General features: G+C 36.3%; 3 protein-coding genes across 6 annotated transcripts; 2 read left to right on the top strand and 1 right to left on the bottom strand.

Annotated features, from left to right (window-relative positions):
- The first annotated feature begins 55 nt into the window (after window positions 1-55).
- Window positions 56-3,413, top strand: LOC143423817 (lysophosphatidylserine lipase ABHD12). 4 transcript variants are annotated; one of them, XM_076895400.1, is made up of 10 exons: window positions 56-397; window positions 806-888; window positions 1,808-1,926; window positions 2,003-2,108; window positions 2,171-2,370; window positions 2,468-2,603; window positions 2,697-2,814; window positions 2,908-3,069; window positions 3,146-3,273; window positions 3,360-3,413. In XM_076895400.1, exons 2-10 carry the CDS (start codon window positions 818-820, stop codon window positions 3,397-3,399), a joined length of 1,080 nt encoding a protein of 359 aa, XP_076751515.1. In that variant the 5' UTR covers window positions 56-397; window positions 806-817; the 3' UTR covers window positions 3,400-3,413. The 4 variants fall into 4 exon arrangements, with proteins under 4 accessions (XP_076751515.1, XP_076751517.1, XP_076751514.1 ...); XM_076895402.1 differs by lacking the exon at window positions 806-888; XM_076895399.1 differs by lacking the exon at window positions 56-397 and having other exon boundaries at window positions 720-888.
- Window positions 3,414-4,445: 1,032 nt separating this feature from the next.
- Window positions 4,446-7,406, top strand: Taf1c-like (TATA box-binding protein-associated factor RNA polymerase I subunit C-like). The gene is made up of 11 exons (XM_076895444.1): window positions 4,446-4,697; window positions 4,817-4,918; window positions 5,024-5,154; window positions 5,237-5,327; window positions 5,402-5,521; window positions 5,586-5,784; window positions 5,853-5,988; window positions 6,098-6,318; window positions 6,392-6,657; window positions 6,727-6,900; window positions 6,989-7,406. Exons 1-11 carry the CDS (start codon window positions 4,454-4,456, stop codon window positions 7,399-7,401), a joined length of 2,097 nt encoding a protein of 698 aa, XP_076751559.1. The 5' UTR covers window positions 4,446-4,453; the 3' UTR covers window positions 7,402-7,406.
- A 109-nt stretch (window positions 7,407-7,515) lies between these two features.
- LOC143423482 (mitochondrial import inner membrane translocase subunit TIM50-C) lies at window positions 7,516-9,563 on the bottom strand. Its single transcript, XM_076894856.1, has 8 exons — window positions 9,343-9,563; window positions 8,781-9,121; window positions 8,582-8,701; window positions 8,396-8,503; window positions 8,171-8,302; window positions 7,955-8,078; window positions 7,777-7,880; window positions 7,516-7,704 (listed from the first exon to the last, which is right to left on the bottom strand). Exons 1-8 carry the CDS (start codon window positions 9,482-9,484, stop codon window positions 7,612-7,614), a joined length of 1,164 nt encoding a protein of 387 aa, XP_076750971.1. The 5' UTR covers window positions 9,485-9,563; the 3' UTR covers window positions 7,516-7,611.
- Between the last annotated feature and the right edge of the window lie 9,468 nt (window positions 9,564-19,031).

Genomic DNA, 19,031 nt, shown 5'->3' with positions numbered 1-19,031 from the left:
GGATTTTAGTTCATTCGATATACGTATATATGTATTACGTATCTGTGGGTCCATTCCCCTGAATTTGTTTCACGCATGGGTGGTACATTGGTACAATCTACTTGATTTTAGATTGTTATTAAATGTGAAAGTGTACTGAAAAATAAAATGTTTACAGTTTTTCATTTAAATGTAATTTAAGTTCAAACATACAGAAGCACACATATCATTTTAAAAAAATGTATTGTTACTGTGCATAAAATAATTATATGCAGTGTTATATAAAAATTGGCAATTACAATTAAAGTGTAATTATAAAAATTGGCTTTTATATAGAGATACGTGTGTTTTAATACAAATTTTATTAACTTACTATTATTATGATATATTGGCTACCAAAGAAACGTTTTAAGAAAAGGTACCATTCCCATTTCTAATCCTTTATCTCTTTTAATTTTACACACACATACAATGGAGAAAACATATGATTACTAACTTGTGTTCATAAATAGAAATAATTTAATTAACAGTACATGTATATTATAGGTTAAAACAATTAATTACATTTGAACTATGGAACAAATTATGAAGTTATTAATTCAAATAAAATGCAGATCAGTTATTTTAATAAATTTAGATTTGCATTGAAACTATATCTTTCTGCATTATGTTACTTAACGATTTCGTAATTTGTTTGCTATGATCTTTGTTGCTCTCAAAAAATTCCATATCAACATTAGTAAGCAATACATTTTATGTAATATCACTTGTACACAAATTAATTAACATTAAAGAGTGAACTAAAATGGTACCTTATGTTTGATAGCTACTAACAAATATGCTGACAACTTATCTACTATTAGCAGCTGTGTTACTTTTCGGCGTTCTTGATATTTGGTGTACAGGAATGTAAGTCACTTTATTCCAGTCATATAACATAATCATATATTTCATTTGTTAGAATTTTAATAAGAATAAATACATATTTAACAATACTTCATATGCTTGTACAATTTGAAGCTAAAAGAAAATTCCTATCGATACTTAATATTCCTACCATAACATCTTTGACTGCATTAAAAACACCATAATCTTTTGAAATTCCCTATAAAGTAATTGTACTTTTGGTGCTAGGTAATAACAGTATTATTTCTACATATGTTAATAAATATTTTCTAATATAAGAAATAAATATTTAAAATTATTTCATGTTTCCATTTGATTCTTAATATTAATAAAAAAGGATAACTATATGTATGTATTGTACAGTTTTTTAAATTACCTTTTAATAATATATATATGAAAGCTTTCTCTCTATCACTTTGTCATTGTAGTATATATAATATATTTTAAAAGAATTAAAAGATTGCAAACTATGTAAAAGATTCTATAATGTTTAGTGGAACAATAAGTTATTGCTTCCGAATCCATGTTATCAGAAATTATAAAAGTATTAATGTAGGAATTCAATTTCACTGTGATCACATTTGAAATTATAAGTATTAAGTAATGTGCAGTAATCACTGTTTAAACTGTAAACATGTACGTGAAACTCCTATTAAATTAATAAGGTATAATTTTATAAGCATTATACTTTTATATTTTATTAATGATTTATTACAAACCTATCGTATAAGTTTTTTTATTTGCATGTATTTTAATAATCGCTATTATTCATAGCAAATTTAATTGCATTATTTTATTCAAAATAAGAAGTGAAGAATTATATATATAGTAGTTAGTACGATCATTTTGTTTCTATATATAAATAATATTTTAATGTTTATATGCAGCAATATTTAGTAAATAAAATTGTTGTATATTATAGATATTTGTTTTGGGCGATGAAGGTGTCAATAATTACGTATCTTATTATATTTGGCCTTCTACCCATTATTTTTCATTACTCTTACACCATACAAAAGAAGATTCTTTTCTTAAATTTTGGTAAGTAGATGAGGTTGAAAAACATATAATGAATATATTTGTGCAAATATAATTTTAAAATAACTTTATTTTTTAGTGCAATGGCCAATTAATATAGATTTGTCAAAGCCAGAGTTAGTTGGAATAAAAGGGACTAGAAATTTTTATTTAAAAACTAATCAAAATGTGAAAATAGGTTTATGGTTGGCAATTTATAGATAAGTATGCATGAAATATATTGAAACTATAAAGAATATACTTCCAGGCAAACATTACCTCAGTCTTTATTGAATGATTCCACTATTACAACTGATGATGATTATGAAGCTGCTTTAAGAAATTCTTCACAACCTGTTTTTCTTTACATGCACGGTAATGGTGGTAATAGAGCAAGCAGTCATCGATTAGAATTATATAAACTTTTTCAGAGTTTAAATTATCATGTTGTGTGCTTTGATTATAGAGGTAAAAATAAAATGGTTTGGTTGCATATAAAGACTAAGAATACAAGTAGTTAGATAACAATTAATTAAATATTTATAATTTTTGTAAATACGTACAGGATATGGTGATAGTGAAGGAGCAGATCTATCTGAAATGGGCATAGTTAGTGACAGTAAATATGTACTTGAATGGTTATTAAAATTAGTAAATGGCACAGCACCTGTTTTTGTATGGGGACACTCCTTAGGAACTGGGTAAGAAATATTCATCTGTTTTATAAAATTAATATTTATATGGAAAAAAGAAATAAATATAATAGCTATATAAGTTATGTTATTTTATCGTAGAGTTTCCACTCATGCATTAGCATTATTAGCAGTAGAGAACATTCAGCCTGCAGGTTTGTTTTTAGAATCGCCATTCAATAATATTGCTGATGAATTAAGTGAACACCCTTTATCACAGGTATATTAGATTATACAAAAAATAAATTTTGGCAATATATTATGTAATTATAGTCATACTTTAGAATTTACTTAAATGTTTCATTACTTTCAGATATTTAAACATTTACCTTGGTTCCACTGGTTAATTGTTGAACCAGTTTATAATAATTATCTTCGGTTTGAGTCTGATAAACATGTAGAAAAAATTCAATGTCCTATTATGATATTACATGCAGAAGATGATGGCATTGTACCAGTTGCATTAGGTGAAAAGGTATAAGTACAGTGTATTTCTTATGTGATTTATAATACAGGTTTTAATATTAATATATTTTTTATACTGTCTGTAGTTATTTAAAGCAGCAGTCAAATATCATGGAAATAATACAAATCATATTCAGATGACTAAAATAGATGCACTACATGGTCTTGGACATATACATATATGTCGCTACAAGGCATTACCTAACATAATTATGTGAGTAATTTGTTGCAGGGAAATATATCCCATAATTAATAATGTGTATACATTTAATATATTGATATCTATGACTTTCTTTCTAGGTCATTTATAGCCCAAGTACGTAAAAATCAAACTGATTAAATTATGTGTTTTAATATACATACGCTTTACATAGAACAAAAAAGTGATGTATCATTCATATATTTAATTGTATTGAAGATTCCATTTAAATTTTTAATATTATTACATTGACAGACAAATTATTAAAGAGCAATTACAATTTACAATATTTTTCAAATATAATTTACCAGGCTGGTTTCAATTTAAATGTCCATTTATCTTACCTCTACGTGAAAAAACATGTTGCAATATCAGAGTTAATACTGTGATAGCTGTTTAGATGTCATTAGCAATATTTATTATTATATAAATTTCTATTCCAATTAATGAAATACATTTACAAATAAATGGATAGTCAATTTCATTGTGATTCGAAGTTTCTAAATAGAACGTTGAAGCAAGTATTTTTATCAAATATCCGTAGTAAATAAATAAAATTTATGAAAAAGATACGAAAATCTTTGTATGGAACTGAGCATTTTCTAGTTCCTGCGACGTCTGATTAGCTGTTGTGCGCATGCGTACATACAGGAAACTGCGCGTGACGCTGCGAGGCAGCATCGTCGTTCTCGCAGTGTCGACTCCGACGTGTTAGGAAGATAGCTTTTCTCTTTGCTTCGCGTGTGTTGTGCTTAAAAACTTAAGAGAAAAGGATTTTATACAGCTGCTGACAGGTTGGTGGTGCCACCTCTGTGGAAGCTGTTCAAAACTGATCGTAATTTAGTTTCACCCCTGCTTAAAAAGACGACGCCACGAGCGATAAACAAAATTTGAGTAAGTAATGCGACGTTTGACCGAAGTGGTGATTAACCTTTCCGTGACATGTCATGTGTACAGGTCTGCACAGTGTAATAATTATTGTGGATGTTGAGTAATTTGTAAAATGTAATTTAAATCGTTTCGTCGTAATTATTCAAAGTACATAGTATTCGATATGTGCATTTTTGGTGAAATTTTGCATTCAATGACAGTTTTGAAACACGTGTACCACGATACAATGTGTTTTTAACGAAGTAATACAATAGATGATTTTTATAAAAAAGTTGATGATTACAGATGTAAAAAAATAATTGAAATGGAAGATCAAAGTATTTTAACATCAAAATCATACAAACGTGCCGAAACAAATTTGAAAGATAAATTAAAACCTGCATTTTTAAAACACCAACCACATTATTTAGTACCTGGTTTTAACTTGCATAGAAATTTTTCTGTAGACGATTCTGATCTAGAAAATATTATAGAGCAGTATCAAGAATATCCTTACTACTGTGATTTATCAAAGCCTTTATTACCACCTTCTAAATTACCTAGAAGTGGTAAGTATACGTATTCGATTAAACATTAGTTTGTATCGATTTGATGCATTCAAATTTACTCGCATATTTACGAAAAATCAATAATATGAATTTAATTGCATTTGTGGTAAATCTTATAGTGCTGAATGAGGAAGATCCGGCATTAGAATTAGTTAGTTTTAAAAACCAAGTGAATAATGATATAGAAAGAATGAAATGCTATTTTTCAAAACATGAAAAAGGTGAGCGTAATATAGTTCTATGCTGAATAATGATATAAGTAATGATATAAATTATTAATGGGTTTCTTCTTTTTGTTTCTTCCCACCTCATACAAATTGTTATAGAATTAGGACTTACACATAAAAAAGATGTAAAGTGGAATCGCACAAAAGATGTACTTAATGCAAAAGTGCCTAAATATATAGTAGATTTAGCACAAACTATGGGCAAGGATCCAGATCCTTATTTTGAAGGGGTATTATTAATTAACATTTCTATACAATATTATAAGCATCTAAGAACATTATATATTTGAAATTACATCAATTTCCTTCTAGGTTTACAATTGGTATTACACTGGTGGAACTATAGACTATGTACAATTACACAATCTCAATATTTTAATTTTCCCTTTTATGGGAGAGTTAGGTATTATTAAAGTAAAGTAACTTCTTTTTACAATTTATAATAACATTATAATTATTGTCTTAATCTATTTTTAGTAACTGCTCCTATTAACAACGTAGAAGAATTTCTGTGGAAACCATTGTTGCAGAAAGCAGCCAAATGTGAACTTGATGGATCATTGTATGAATTGAAACACTATGTGAGCGATGATAAGTGTAAGTACATATGTTTCTTTCTTAAAGCGCTTAAAAAAATTTGTCATCTATTTGACTATTTCAGGCATAATTTTGGGTAGATACAAATGGAATTGTAATTTTTATATATTATCTGAACGTGACTATAAATGCAATCTTACTGAAATACATACACAAACTTCAAAAGTTCCTTATATTAGTGCAGATTTAAATCCGATTAATAGGAACCAATATTGTTCACTTAATGTTGAAAGATGTGTAACATTATGGGATGTAACTAAAATGTAATTATGAGTTTGAAGTTTATATGTCTACATGAGTTAAAAATTTATACTTATGCACAACTTTGTAGGAAACCAATAAATTCCAAAACTATATCGCAAACTACTGTATTAGATGATTCATGGGGCTGTATTAAATTTCAATCTATAGATCCTAATGTTCTCTTATTCGTAGACAGATGCTGTCTTCATTATCTTGATACTAGAGTAAGAGTAAAAGTATTACTAATAATTATTTTTACAATAATTTAGAATGTATCATTCACATGTAATATTGCCTAATATAAATTAATGATAAATATGTTTAATGTTACAGGTTCCATATGATCAACCAGCATTAACGATGTGTCCAAAGTTTTATTTAGAACGATGTGAAGATATTTCATTAGATATTGCTAGCAGAAATAACTTTTGTAGATATATAGGAACTTATCATAGCATTTTAATGTGTGATTATCGTTCACCGAAACAATGTGTTCAACAAAAATGGACTCATCAATTTAAAGGACCACCCCTTATGGGTTATACAGCAGATAGGTAAGGCATTTTTTTAAAGAAAATATTACTACATTATATTTAAATACACATATTACCAACTGATTACTTTCAGAGAAGACAAAGAATTTATTGTTTTATCTAGTCAAATTGCTGGTGAATCTACAATCCTGATAAACACTTGGACAAGTAGTGAAACATCCCACTCATTTAATTTTCCATATATTCCTCCTGATATTAGAGAAACGTTGAATGAATCTCAAATGCAAGGAATGTGTTTGAATCCATATTTGAAAGACAGGTTTGAACTGTCTAATACTGGTTCTTCTCTTATCAAAAGTGATAGTCAGAATATATTTTTGTTTCTTCAAAATTCTATTGGTACATATATTCTACTATTTTTTATATTGCATTTGCTGGTATTGTGTTTAGACTAAATATGTTTCTTAGGTGATATATATTATCAATGTATAACACATGATAACCAATTGGATAAATATTCACCTATTAATGGTAAATCATTTTGTATAATGAATGCTTGGGAAGAAGCCATGTCTGAACAAATGAACAGTATAGTGCCTCTCACAGTATCTAGTAAAACAAATATACAACATCTTCTCGAAAGTATGTAAACGAAAATTAATTCGTTTACTTGTAAAATCATGAGTTAAAATTACTTATGTTCACTATTATTTTTCTATTACCTTCTTAGGTTTCAGCAATAAAAAATTACGATTAAAATACAATAAACATAATTCAGACGATTGTTTCGAACCAAGTTGGAAACAATCTCTTGAAAAATTAAGCACTTACATGGATATATTAGCACCTGAACTTTTAGCAATGTGGGATATATGCGAGGATGTTCCGTTGCCTCTAACCATGCCGTCTCATCAAAAAGTTTTAAGTTGGTTAGAATCGGCAGATACAAAAGCGCCAGTTTTATCACAAGAAGAAATAGAAAATATATCACTGCCAATTAATTCACAAGAACTAATAAGTGTATCTCAGGAAATAGATATAACCTTCTTGGATGACAGTAATGCACTACAAGGTCTTTTACCAAAAGTTAAAACTGTGCGTTCTAGGAAAAAAGAAAATACGCATAAAAGAAAAAAAACGTAATTTTTTTTAAACATATAACTGTTACAACAGAAATTATTTTTTTTTTAATAAAATAACGTAACAATATGTTTCGACATTATGAATTACTTGTTTATTTATTTATAGCAAAAATTATACAGTAATTACACAATACGTATCGACAAAATGAACGAACATGTTAATGATAATTTACAAATTTTTGTATTTTACAGCATGACATTTTCTAGTGATTTAGCGATTCCAATGGAAAGATGGTTTCCATTTCGATGTAAGTACCTTGTTACTTTCTTGCTGTGCTTTACTTTCCTCTTCTTCCAATTGCATCTGGAAAAATGTTATAGTTAATATTATAATATTTAATATAGTAATGTATGTAATTATTAATGGAAAACTTACCAAGAATTTTCGTTGATTTTCTCTGAAAACTTGTAGTGGATTATCAAACTGTCTATAGTAATTAAGAACTTCTCGTACATCTTCTACATTTGTTGCCAATATAGCTAAAAAGAAAAAAGACAAATGAAATAAAAAAAACTATATATTTACACATTAAGTACTGTAAAACGGAACGTACTCTTTAGGAATGCAGCTAAGTCATACAGTGTTGTATCATCATCATTACCATTCCATTGTGGTAATCGTAAAGTGTTTTCAGGATGAAATTTTGTACTCTTCGGGTTCCAGTCAACTACTATAACCTTATAATATATCATTACATTGATTAACTACATTAAAACTGTCCTAATTTATTTATTTATTTTATGGTATAATATATGAAAGAAATACTTACTTTACTAAGATCACGGTTAAGAGCATCTAAATCTTTAACATGGTGACCATCTACAAAACGTGTTGTATCTCTTACTAATCTATACATGATATATCCATTAGGATCCAAAATATCCAAAATGGGGAAAACAGTCTGAAATGAATTTAAATTTATGATTTCTGCAGCACTGAATTTGCCAAAAATGTATAAACATTAGTGGCAATTCAGCTAATTCGTATCGCTTACCATTCCTTGCTCTGCTGTGTATACTACAATTTCAAATTGTGGTGGAGCTATAGCCTCTAGAAATTGATTCACTCCAGGTCTCTTTTTGAATCTCCAACCAGTCTCATACTATATTATCAATTGATGAAATTAAATAATTATGTCAAATAAGTTACATATATTTAAAGAACATTACACAACACTCACCGTCCAATCAGGATGGACTAAAACATCTGTTAATTCTAATACTAAAGTATAAGGAGGTTGTATATAAGGATATTTGAGTGGGTCCGGAAGCAGTTTATTTCTGCTAGGTTCTTGTAACATCTAAAAAGCATACAATTAAATTAAAGATATCCCAAATATAAGCAATTACTTCCAAGTGTATATCATCACATTTTTATACCTTGGTGTAGTAGTTCAATTCTCTTCTGAGCATTTTATATATTCTTTTATAGAATGGTAAATTTGAGAATTCATCCTCAATAACATTCCCATGTTCATCATATTGAGTTTGTGTTAAATTGTATATTATATAAGACAGTCCAACAGTGCTGAATATACCCAAAAATACAAAGCTGTATTTAAGTACTCTCTGCGATTGTTCACGTTTCTCTTTCTCCTCTGCTTCTTCCTTAGCTTCTTCATCTAACTTTTTGTTATCCAAGCCATCTTGCGTTAGAGATTGTACAGTTCCTCCAGTCGATTGAATATTTGTTAAACTACCGGTTATTTTTGGTCTATGTGCTATAAAAGCACATAATTAAAAATTTTAATCACTTTATATTGATTAATTAATTGTATAGAAATCGTAGATTCGGTAATCTTGTAATCCGTTTATTAATACAGTAAAAAATCAATAAAGTTTGCCTTTATTAAAGGCAAAATATAAAAAAAATTGCACAATAAACATTCATGTGAATAGCGTGTTTCGACTTTGTAGGGTTATATTTTTGTCATTTACTTACCGTCAGTATTGTAATAATGTCTTTGTGTCGCTTGAACAACCAATATCCGTGCAATTGGTAAGCGAACTGTCGAGTATACGGTTGATGTGTTTGCATTGCATATTTTGTATAAATATCGTAAACTTTTTATTGCAAATGCCATCACTTTAAACAGAACATGGGCTTCCTGGCAGATATATGCAAAGAGCTCGTGTTCGAATTCTCCAGCATGTTAAGCACACTCGATATTGTAGAAATCTAGTTTCCCAGCATACTTAAGGCAGTTTGCAAGGAGTCTAGTCCGCGTCGCGTTTTAAATCCGAGTGCTTCGATACTTTGTGCTCTTAAACAAATTTCTGTTTGGTAAGAGAATTTCTCAATTTTATCGTTAGTATAAACTGGTACATAATTAATAATAGATTTTGTATTTGCAGATATGTATATTTGGCTACGAAGACAACTTATAAACAAACTGGACAACAATTTCTTCAGGAGTTCAAAGCTGACCGATGTAACATGGCTTCGAGGAGATTGTCAAATTTTAAAGTATGTACTCGTTACTGTTTATTATAAGCGATCCCTGTGCGGTGGGGATCAGAATACACCCACAGTATCCCCTGCTTGTCGTAAGAGGCGACTAATAGGGGGAAGAGAGGGTTAACGAAGATTAAATACAAGACAAGAATTAGAAGACTTACCCCGACAACAAAACTTTATCACAGTAAGAACATTGTGATGTTACTTACGCCGCGTGACATCACAGTGCTCTTACTGTGACAAAGTTGTGTTGTCGGGATGTATATCTCAATAAATTTATTGTAATTCATTGTATATTTTCGTAGTTCTATTGCAATTTCTTCTATATTTCCCGCTTTAGAGGTAAGAGAGAGAAAGATATATAAGAAAGAGTGAGACAGATGAAACGGTCCTCACTCGAGAACCCCTGGCGCTATCTTTGTAAAAAGTGCTCAAACTGGTCGCACATAATTATCGACAGCGAAGTAAACTACTCAAGAACTACTAGCGTCATCTCATGAAAGAGCACAGAAACTGGTCGGGCATAAATTTCAGTACTTTCCGCAGAGATAGCGCTAGTAGTTTTTCAATAGTTTACTTCGCTATCGTTAATTGTGTGCGACTAGTTTGAGCACTTTTCACAAAAATAACGTCAGGGGTTCCAGAGTAGGGTCAGTATCGTCTGTCTCGCTCTTTCTTATAGCTTTCTTATATATCTTTCTCCCTCTTACCTCTAAAGCGGAAAATGTAAAATAAATTACAATAAAACTACTAAAATATATACATCCCATCAAAGGTACGATTCAAATGCGCATGAAATTATTATTGTATCTTTGTCTTTTCTCTTCAGATACCTTTAACATGTTGACTAAGAAGCCAATAGCAATATAGTAAGTTAAACAACGAGATAAATCATAGTTGACGTCCTGACCAAGAACGCAAACTACGAGTTATCTCGCAGTTAGCAGTCAACGCGTTAAAAACTTGGTTCGCTGCGTTTTATATCCTATTAATTATTCGTAAATCTTGTGCCATCTCGAATTATGTAATAATTGTTTTATTGGCTAAAACAAATCTATCTGTACACTACTACAACAACTGAAACCTTTTCCGGTTTAATCAACTTCAGGAAGTTTGCAAGCGGGCGGTAGTTGTCCGTGCAGTATATGCATTCTATACTAGCCCAGGGAATTTTGTGGACATCGCGCGGTCAACCACTCTAATATTAATAGCACGGGTATGAAATTTGCTTAATCATGACTAACGGGATGACCCAATGGAATGACAATAATTTGACGGTGTTCACTTGCCGCGTTAATCTCGAATAATAATCCTGATCAGAATTTGGAATAACGTTGTGTATTACCGATAGAAAATATTTCAAGTGTTCTCGCCCCGTTAATTTTTCTAGTGGCCGACAATAAAATTAGCCGACGTCCCCTTTTAACAGGACACCCCTATTTGCTCGCGCTCGGAACGCGTAACGTTCCTGTAAAAAAGGAGTAGCCACGAGGCGACGTGAATTTATCGTCGAATTTTTCCAGGATTTCCCTGGGCAACGTTTAAATTTTTGTCCCCGCGATACATAAACCGTACACGCGGGATGAACCCGTCCGCTGTTTGTGTCAGCTGCTGTTAGGGTCGTAATGAGAGGTGCCATAACGTTAACGGCCAAACGCATACATTCGAGCAATTACGTCGCTCCAACTAATTTCTGTCCGTGGGCAAACTTGAGGAATTTCGCTACGCGTTACGAGCAGAGGAGCGCGGGTGAGCAAAGGGGTTGCAAAACGTGGGTCGTTGAGGAGGAGGAGATGATGGCGGAGGGTCACCGCTGACCATTTCGCCGGATCTAGCGGCGTTTTCGCTGCTCCTATACGAACGCGTGGCACAGTGTACACACGGCCGAGAACCGTACAAACACAAAAGCGACGCGCCCTTTAGCCGTGCCGTGGCTACGAATGCAGCCGAGAGGGTTGTTTGTCAAGAGAGTTTTCAGTGGTGAACACGCTGGCCAACGAGTATTACGGGTTGGATTAATTCCTAACAAAAATATGTGAAATATTTTCGCGTAGCAGACGAGCGACGCCGCGCACGCATACCAACCCCTAGCCTCGGCGCAAAAAGCCCGTGTGTATGTGCACCGTTTGTTGGACGTTGCCCTGCACCGTTTTGTGTTTTGCTTTCGGATTGCGCGCCAAGGTTTCCGCGACAAATTGCCTTCCGGCGAAAGACCTATCTCTGTCTCCTATGATATTCATGCTCTTCTCTTGCATTCATCCATATATCCCGTTCGAAGCTATCGAGCATTCAATCTGAATCAAAGATTATTTCACAGTTCCATGAATGGAGAGAATTTGAATTCACTTAATCGCATCATTTTGTCCTATTTCATCTGCGACGTAGGTACCCCATATGTTTGTTATGTACAGAGATATAATAGCGTAGAACCAAATGATTGATTAGCGAATGCATCAAACGGATAATTATACGTTTGGTTAAATAATAATTGACGGTAATCAGTGTTTCGATATAGTCCGCGTTCACGTGAATCTCTTCTGGCCAGAGTATTTCATTCTTTTCCGGTTGAATGCACAGTCATCCGTACAGATTCGCGCTCGCGACACGAATAGAGAGGATCGGCGGTGCGACACTTCTTCACGTCAGGATCTATAAATGTCCCGCCTTTGCTAGTCTGGTAAATGGAAGAAAGCGTCATTCCAGGCGATACCCGTGTCTCGTACACTCGGACCTGGTGCTATTTGCACGCGTTTGTACATCGTCTCGCGTCGAAAGATTTCCGTACGAAATTCCTCCTCGGTGCCCGGAATAGTCGAGTCATTCAAGTTCTTGGCGACGTTCTATTCACGAGCCGGCTGCGCCACCCTTTTCCTTTCCGCCGTCGATTCATTCCGGCGCGAGTGAATCGACGACGATTTACCTTTCGAAGTGCTCGATCTCCGCTCTAGCTGAGAATAAACCTGCCCGGCACCAGATTCACTATGTAAATTGACGCGTGAGTTCTGCCCGTCTAATTTCTTTCTTACTTAGGTTCATTCCAGTCTCCCTTAAACACGTCCATCGTAATTAGCCGGCGTAAATTTCCAGTTACACGCGTCTAGGTACATATACCAACGTACGAATTATATGTTTCGAACGTCGAGACACGAACGTCCAAGGTGGAATCGCCGGGTAGAAAGGTTCGAAGAGGGTGACGTTAGAGAGAGGGTTGCGAGCACAGCCGCGAAAGGGAACATTTGGCGTAATCGAAGTATCGCGTGCCGCTCTACCTGCGGAACGATAATTCCATTACGCGAGAGAACAAACGTACCTGCGAAGGCAGGACATTTTTATCGGTTCAGATCTGATATTTCGTCGATCAGCGTCGAGCGTTGTTGTGAAAGCGCGTGCGTGAGATACGCGAGTAAATTTCTCCTCGCGTGGGAAAGCAACGTTTCGAACCGGCATAAATATAACGCCAGAGAGACGTTACATGTTCGCGGTAGCTTCTCTCTCGTCTGATGCAAGCTTTGCGATCGTTCTATGCCGAACCCAAGTGTTTCTAAACTTTTAATCCGCCCGTTGCGAAAAATTTTCCGATCTGTTTCAACGTAGACGCTAGCTTTGTCTCTTTCTTTACCGTTCGTCTCTCTTGTCATTCCTCGTTCGTTATTCTTCCCTCTTTCCCTTTTCGCTTTTTATTCCTGTGGTGTACACGTGGAATTCGCGGGTCGTTATTATGATTCGCCGGGTTTTGACGCGAAAGCGAGCCGGCTGAACTTTCTTAATCTGAAGTAAACCAAAGCGCGGATAATACGCCTCCTCCGGCCATTCGGTGAGTTTAATAATCTAACTTTTCGCGCTACTTTGCGTCCCACTTTTAACCTAAAAATTGCTTTTCTTCCCCCTCGCTTATGGGAACCGAGAAGGGCGGGTCGTAGAAAGCTGAAACGAATATTTACGCGTTTTCGCGCGTATCATTCTTTCAACAACACCGCTGGAAAAGAAAAGAAAAAAAGAAAAAAAAAGCAAGAAAAACACGGAGAACTTTGCTTTTCCTCTAGAATTCCACTAATTCGAAGAGAAACAGCTTATTGCCTATCCATCAATAAGACGTGACTGCTCGTTCCCTCGTTCATCAGCGTTTCGACGTACCCCTCCCTGTGAAAGGACGCGTTAAACGATCGACTTCTTCGAGGCTCTTCCTTTTATGCGGAGGATAAAAATGGCCCGGGAGATTTCATATAGATCGTTTGAATTACAAAGCTCGTGAAAACGATGGATGGTAATAAAAATCGGCTCTGCGTATCTGTCTGTGCACGCACCCTATCTTCCGGCACCCTTCGATCTCACCGCTCGCCACCTACTCGTGGCATTCATCGAGCGACGATCGATTACAATGCTCTCGCGGACAATGCCGTTCGGGACAGCGCGAATTTCATTCTTTCGTTTGGTATAGCGTTTAGAACTGTCGACAAAGGCTCGTCAACAGGGTTCGCAGCGTTTCCATGTGCCCTGTTTCTTTCTCTCTTTGCAAAGAAGGGCAAGTTTCGCTTCCATTTGTATTACGGTAATATATCTGGGATACTTATTGAACTTATTTGAACGATGTTATCGCAATGCGATTCTTCCTCGTTGTTCCGCTGTACATTCCGATATTACGCTGTAATTTATCGCGTCCCCGATACCTCGCGCATCTTGTTAACAGATCGATTTTAATAAAATCTATATCTCGTTCGAAATAACACGCGAATCGCGGGGCCATACATTTCCCGGGCAGCGAGCAACAGTCGGCTAATTTGTAACGTAGCTTAATCCTGCATGAATCAAACGAATAATCTCTCGTAATGGTTTCATCCCTTTCTCCTTGATTTCCGGCATCTCGTTTGTAGTTCTTATGGCTGTTATTATTTTCAGATAGTTATTAATCTGTTCGTGCCTGTTATTCGTCTGTTTGTTTCTTTCCACCTATTTCCACGTCACGTAAAATCTTGAGTTTCATACGCGGTGGAGAATGGCCACGTTTGTCAGGTTGCACGAGCGGTGAGCGGTGGCCATTTGGGATAATGCATATAGGGAGAACAAATTTAAGGATTTTTCTGTTTAGCTTAAATTCAGCGATACGTTACGCGAGCCGCGGAACTTTTAAACACGGTATAACAGGAAATTGTCAAATGATTACGAAATCTTTGTTCACGTTCGTTCACATTCCATCGGTTAAATTGCACGAAAAACGAGGGGATAAATTTGTTAAACGGGCATCAACTGTCGCACACTCTCGTCGAGGATCAATAAAATTAATTGCCATATATTTCAGACATTTGCATAGATAATAACGATGGGTGGGTATGACCGATTACTGTACGTGATCCTGCGCTTTCCTGCCGGCGAATACTTAGCAAATGAAATTTCGTGCGTACACGTACACGCGTTGGAACGTGATCAAAATGTCCGGGGTACATACACGCGAGCGTTCGTTTGAAAAGTGGCCAGACTGCAGGCAGACGTATGTTAATTCGCAACATATCGTACTCCACATAATTTCATCGCGCCTAAAAATTTATTAAACCCGCCCGTTTCCTTTCCGCGCAAATTCTTTTCAACCCTTATAATTTTTGCTTTATCAAGCCTGCCGGTGTTAGAAGTTTCTACCAGGTGGTAATTAAAAAAGCGCTGCAAAGATTCATGAATATTTCCCATCACACTCCTCCGGTTCCACGCTCGATTTCAGAACGCACCACCCTCGAACGTGCCCGAATTTCTCTGGATTTCCATCTGAATTTTTTCCAGTCGCGGGGCGAATCGCGTAAATTAAGTCTCCCGTAATTATTTGAACCGATTTCCCGCGAGCACGTGAATGAAATTAATCAGAGCCATTGCGAAAATGAGAGAGGAAGAGGAGGGAAAAGGAGGAGAGGGACGAGAAGCTCGAAGTGAAAGGCAGTCAGATTTTCAAGGCGTTTTTATTACCCCGCCGCTACGCGGAGAGTTTTAAACCGAGCTTTTCCTCCAGCTAGGTAATCGTTGACTAATGGTCCATCATCGTTCAACGTTTGCGTTCCACGACGAATGGCTGCGTGTCTTACTCCCGTTCAACCGGGACAATGTGACTTTATTCTCGGGAATCGAGTTTATACGCGCGTGCATCCGGATCGAACAATACCTTTTGCTCATCCACGCGGCAATAACTTAGACGTCGAACGGCGATACGTTTCACGGTGGATCAAAAAATATATATAGACTCGAACAGTTCGGGACGCATTGTTCGCGATGCAGAGAATTTACTGCGGCGCCGGGAGTTCGCGGAGCTGCTTGGCGTAAGAAACAGTTCGGCGTTCATTACTCGCGATACGTTTCAGCAAGAAATCCGAGATTGAACGACTTTTGCCCGCCGCGAGAGCACCGTCCAATTTTTTATTGACTACCCAATGATACTACCCGCCAAACTTTTACGTCTGCCAATCGTATTTCAAGTCCGTATCGACTAGCAGATTCACGTTGTCCACGGATCGCGAAAAATAGTTTTTCTTTAAACGACACTGTTTTCTCGATAAGCAAAAATTCAATTGCGATTTTTTTCGACTGCAACACTAAGCGAAGCATTAAGTTATCCGAGACAGCATCGAACGACTTACCGCGTACAATTTTTTACCGAATGGTAACCACGGGAAAGAAATAGGATCATTATTTCTTCTTTATTAGCAATCATTCTCGGTGGATCCGCCGCCTGACATCCCTGACAAGGGGACGTATATCAAAGACGAAAATATGCTCGTCTCTCACCCGGGGCATCGTTAGACAGGCTAGTAAAACATCCGGACGGCATCACACGGTGTTGGTCCATATTAAATTCTTAGCGGGTACCGCGTGTCGGTCTTGATGTCTTTCATTAATCAATGCATTGTGCCGGACTCAGTAAGTGGGATCCAAATGTTTCGACACTGGCCCTCTATCCGCTACCCCCTTTGGAGCCCCCTCTTTATGATCTACCTTGTGTTCCTCACTTTTTTCGTGCCGACTTGCCCCACGGTCTGGCCATTGTGTACAATTACGCCAACAAACCGTAAGCAGCGGCGGTCGTCCCGTACGTATCAGCTTGGTGTATTACCGCCTCGGTACATTGTAACTTATGGGGTACCATTATATGTAAAGCAGGACGTGCCAGGTCAACCGTACCGTTTCGTACTCCTATTTGTTTGACCCCGTCGAATACGTAACGCTTCGGCGAACAATCGAGGGAATTTATGAGAAACGGGGGCGGACTGGTGTAAGGTGGTGTCTGGTGATTAGGAACAGGTGACGATTAATCGATCATTGATGTTATCAGCCCTTGTAATTTCCACGGTAAGGGTTGTTGGTGTTATACTTTAACGAGACCAGTTTATTGTTATTCCCATTTGACTTTTTACTGTCTCCAATGTTCGATTGAGTTAGGTGATGAGTTGATAGGGTTTTTATAGCATATTTTTCTTTATTGAGATGATCATCGTTGAAATATTTCAAAGATTTTGGTAGATTTAAGTTTGCCTTGCGAGATCACGGAACGTGTTCAGAGTGATACTGAGAGATGTCACCACTAGCTCTTCTTCGAGTAACCCTTTGATACGAGGAACTTCAAAATCGCGAGGGTTCAATGCCACGTAAATCGATTTTTAATTGGAAAATGTATACGACAGTTTTTCGTCGTCCTCGGCACATCAATCTTTCGAGATCAGTTTTTGCCAGTTACCTAATGGCGAACTGCCGCAATTCAACGGGCACGTCAATGGACGTTGGTAGCAGAAATTTTTTTCATCCACTTGGTGTCCCTAAGCGCCCAGAGAAGGTGGTTGTACTTGGTCTAGGTGTATCACGGAGTGAGCGTACGAGGCACGCCAACTGATCATTATGCAGATTTCTAATGATTAGATATATCGGTCGTTTGCCAACAAAATGAATGTAATATACCTACCTTCTGTAGGATCCACTACCCCCGCCCTCGTTCGTTTCTTCGTTCCTTTCTTAATTCGTTATCTTGACTAACCGCCACCTGTCAGTGAAAGAGAAATCGTACAAGCAGAAGAAAAAGAAGTAGAGAAGTAAACGAGGGAAGAAGAGCGGACTAGTTCCCGTTTCCTTGAGGTTTTCTTAAACTTTCGCTGGGGGGGGATTGACAATGCAACCCCGTGAGCTACTTTTTTCGGCGTACGACTTTCGTTTAACGGACTGCTCGTCGACAGACGAATGGAATGAAAATTTCTATGCAGGGCTGGTGAGCAAATAATCCCTTGCGGGGATAAAAGCGCGACGAAACAACAGGAGCATAAAGACACATTGCGTTTGGACGTGGTCCAAAATGCTGTTGTGCAAATTCGTTATAATTTCACAGGGGAAATCCCCGTTGCGAATTCGATAGCGAGTATCAAAGAAATTTCACTTGATTCAACCTGCGTTTCCTTGATACATTGCCATTAGGAACGTTTCGGTTGGGAGACATTCACCAAGGGGTTGCTCTTCGTCATTTAACGCGGAGCCACGGGAAAAATTACATTCATGGAAGCTGCAGGGTAAAACCGTGAAAAAGGTTATTTACGTTACGCGACGCTCATGGTGACGCTTTGAAAAACAGTTTTGTCGAATATTAAAACGTCTACGGTCTTAAATATTCATGAACGTCTTACTCCTCGAAGGCTATGGTATCGATATTTTACGGCGGACCGGTTGCTCGATAGTCGCGCGTCCCGTGAAAGATTAAATAATTGCGCCGCGTTCCTGCTCGCTGCGTCAGAACCAGCATTACGTGCTCGCTTTTGGTAAACGTCGAACGATCGCGTGTTAATATTAACGTGCCTCGAATCTCGATACTATTTATGTCGATTAATTAGCGCGATTGTAATTAGCGTGACACAGAAAAGTTGCGCGCGTATACCAGCGGTTAGCTACCACGATCTTATCGTTGCCTACGAAACGGCGCTGAATACGAGAGAACGTTCCTCGGACTTTCCTCCGAGGATGCCGACTTTTTTATTAGATTATGTCCCTCGATGTAGCAATGCCGGTTGAGCCTAGCATTAGCATATTTCAGACTGTATAATTTATGCACCCATTACATCAGGAGGGAGAGAAAGGAGTCGAGGTTAAAGGGGTGGACTCTGTACGTTATATCGAGGTTGAAAGGGACGTGGAAGACGGTCTTCGTCTAGCCATTCGTAAAC

This window comes from Xylocopa sonorina, chromosome 5 (genome assembly GCF_050948175.1).
Source record: "Xylocopa sonorina isolate GNS202 chromosome 5, iyXylSono1_principal, whole genome shotgun sequence".
Classification (NCBI taxonomy): Eukaryota; Metazoa; Arthropoda; class Insecta; order Hymenoptera; family Apidae; genus Xylocopa; species Xylocopa sonorina.
Note: the sequence above shows the minus strand (reverse complement) of the source record. Positions and strands in the feature narration are given on the sequence as shown.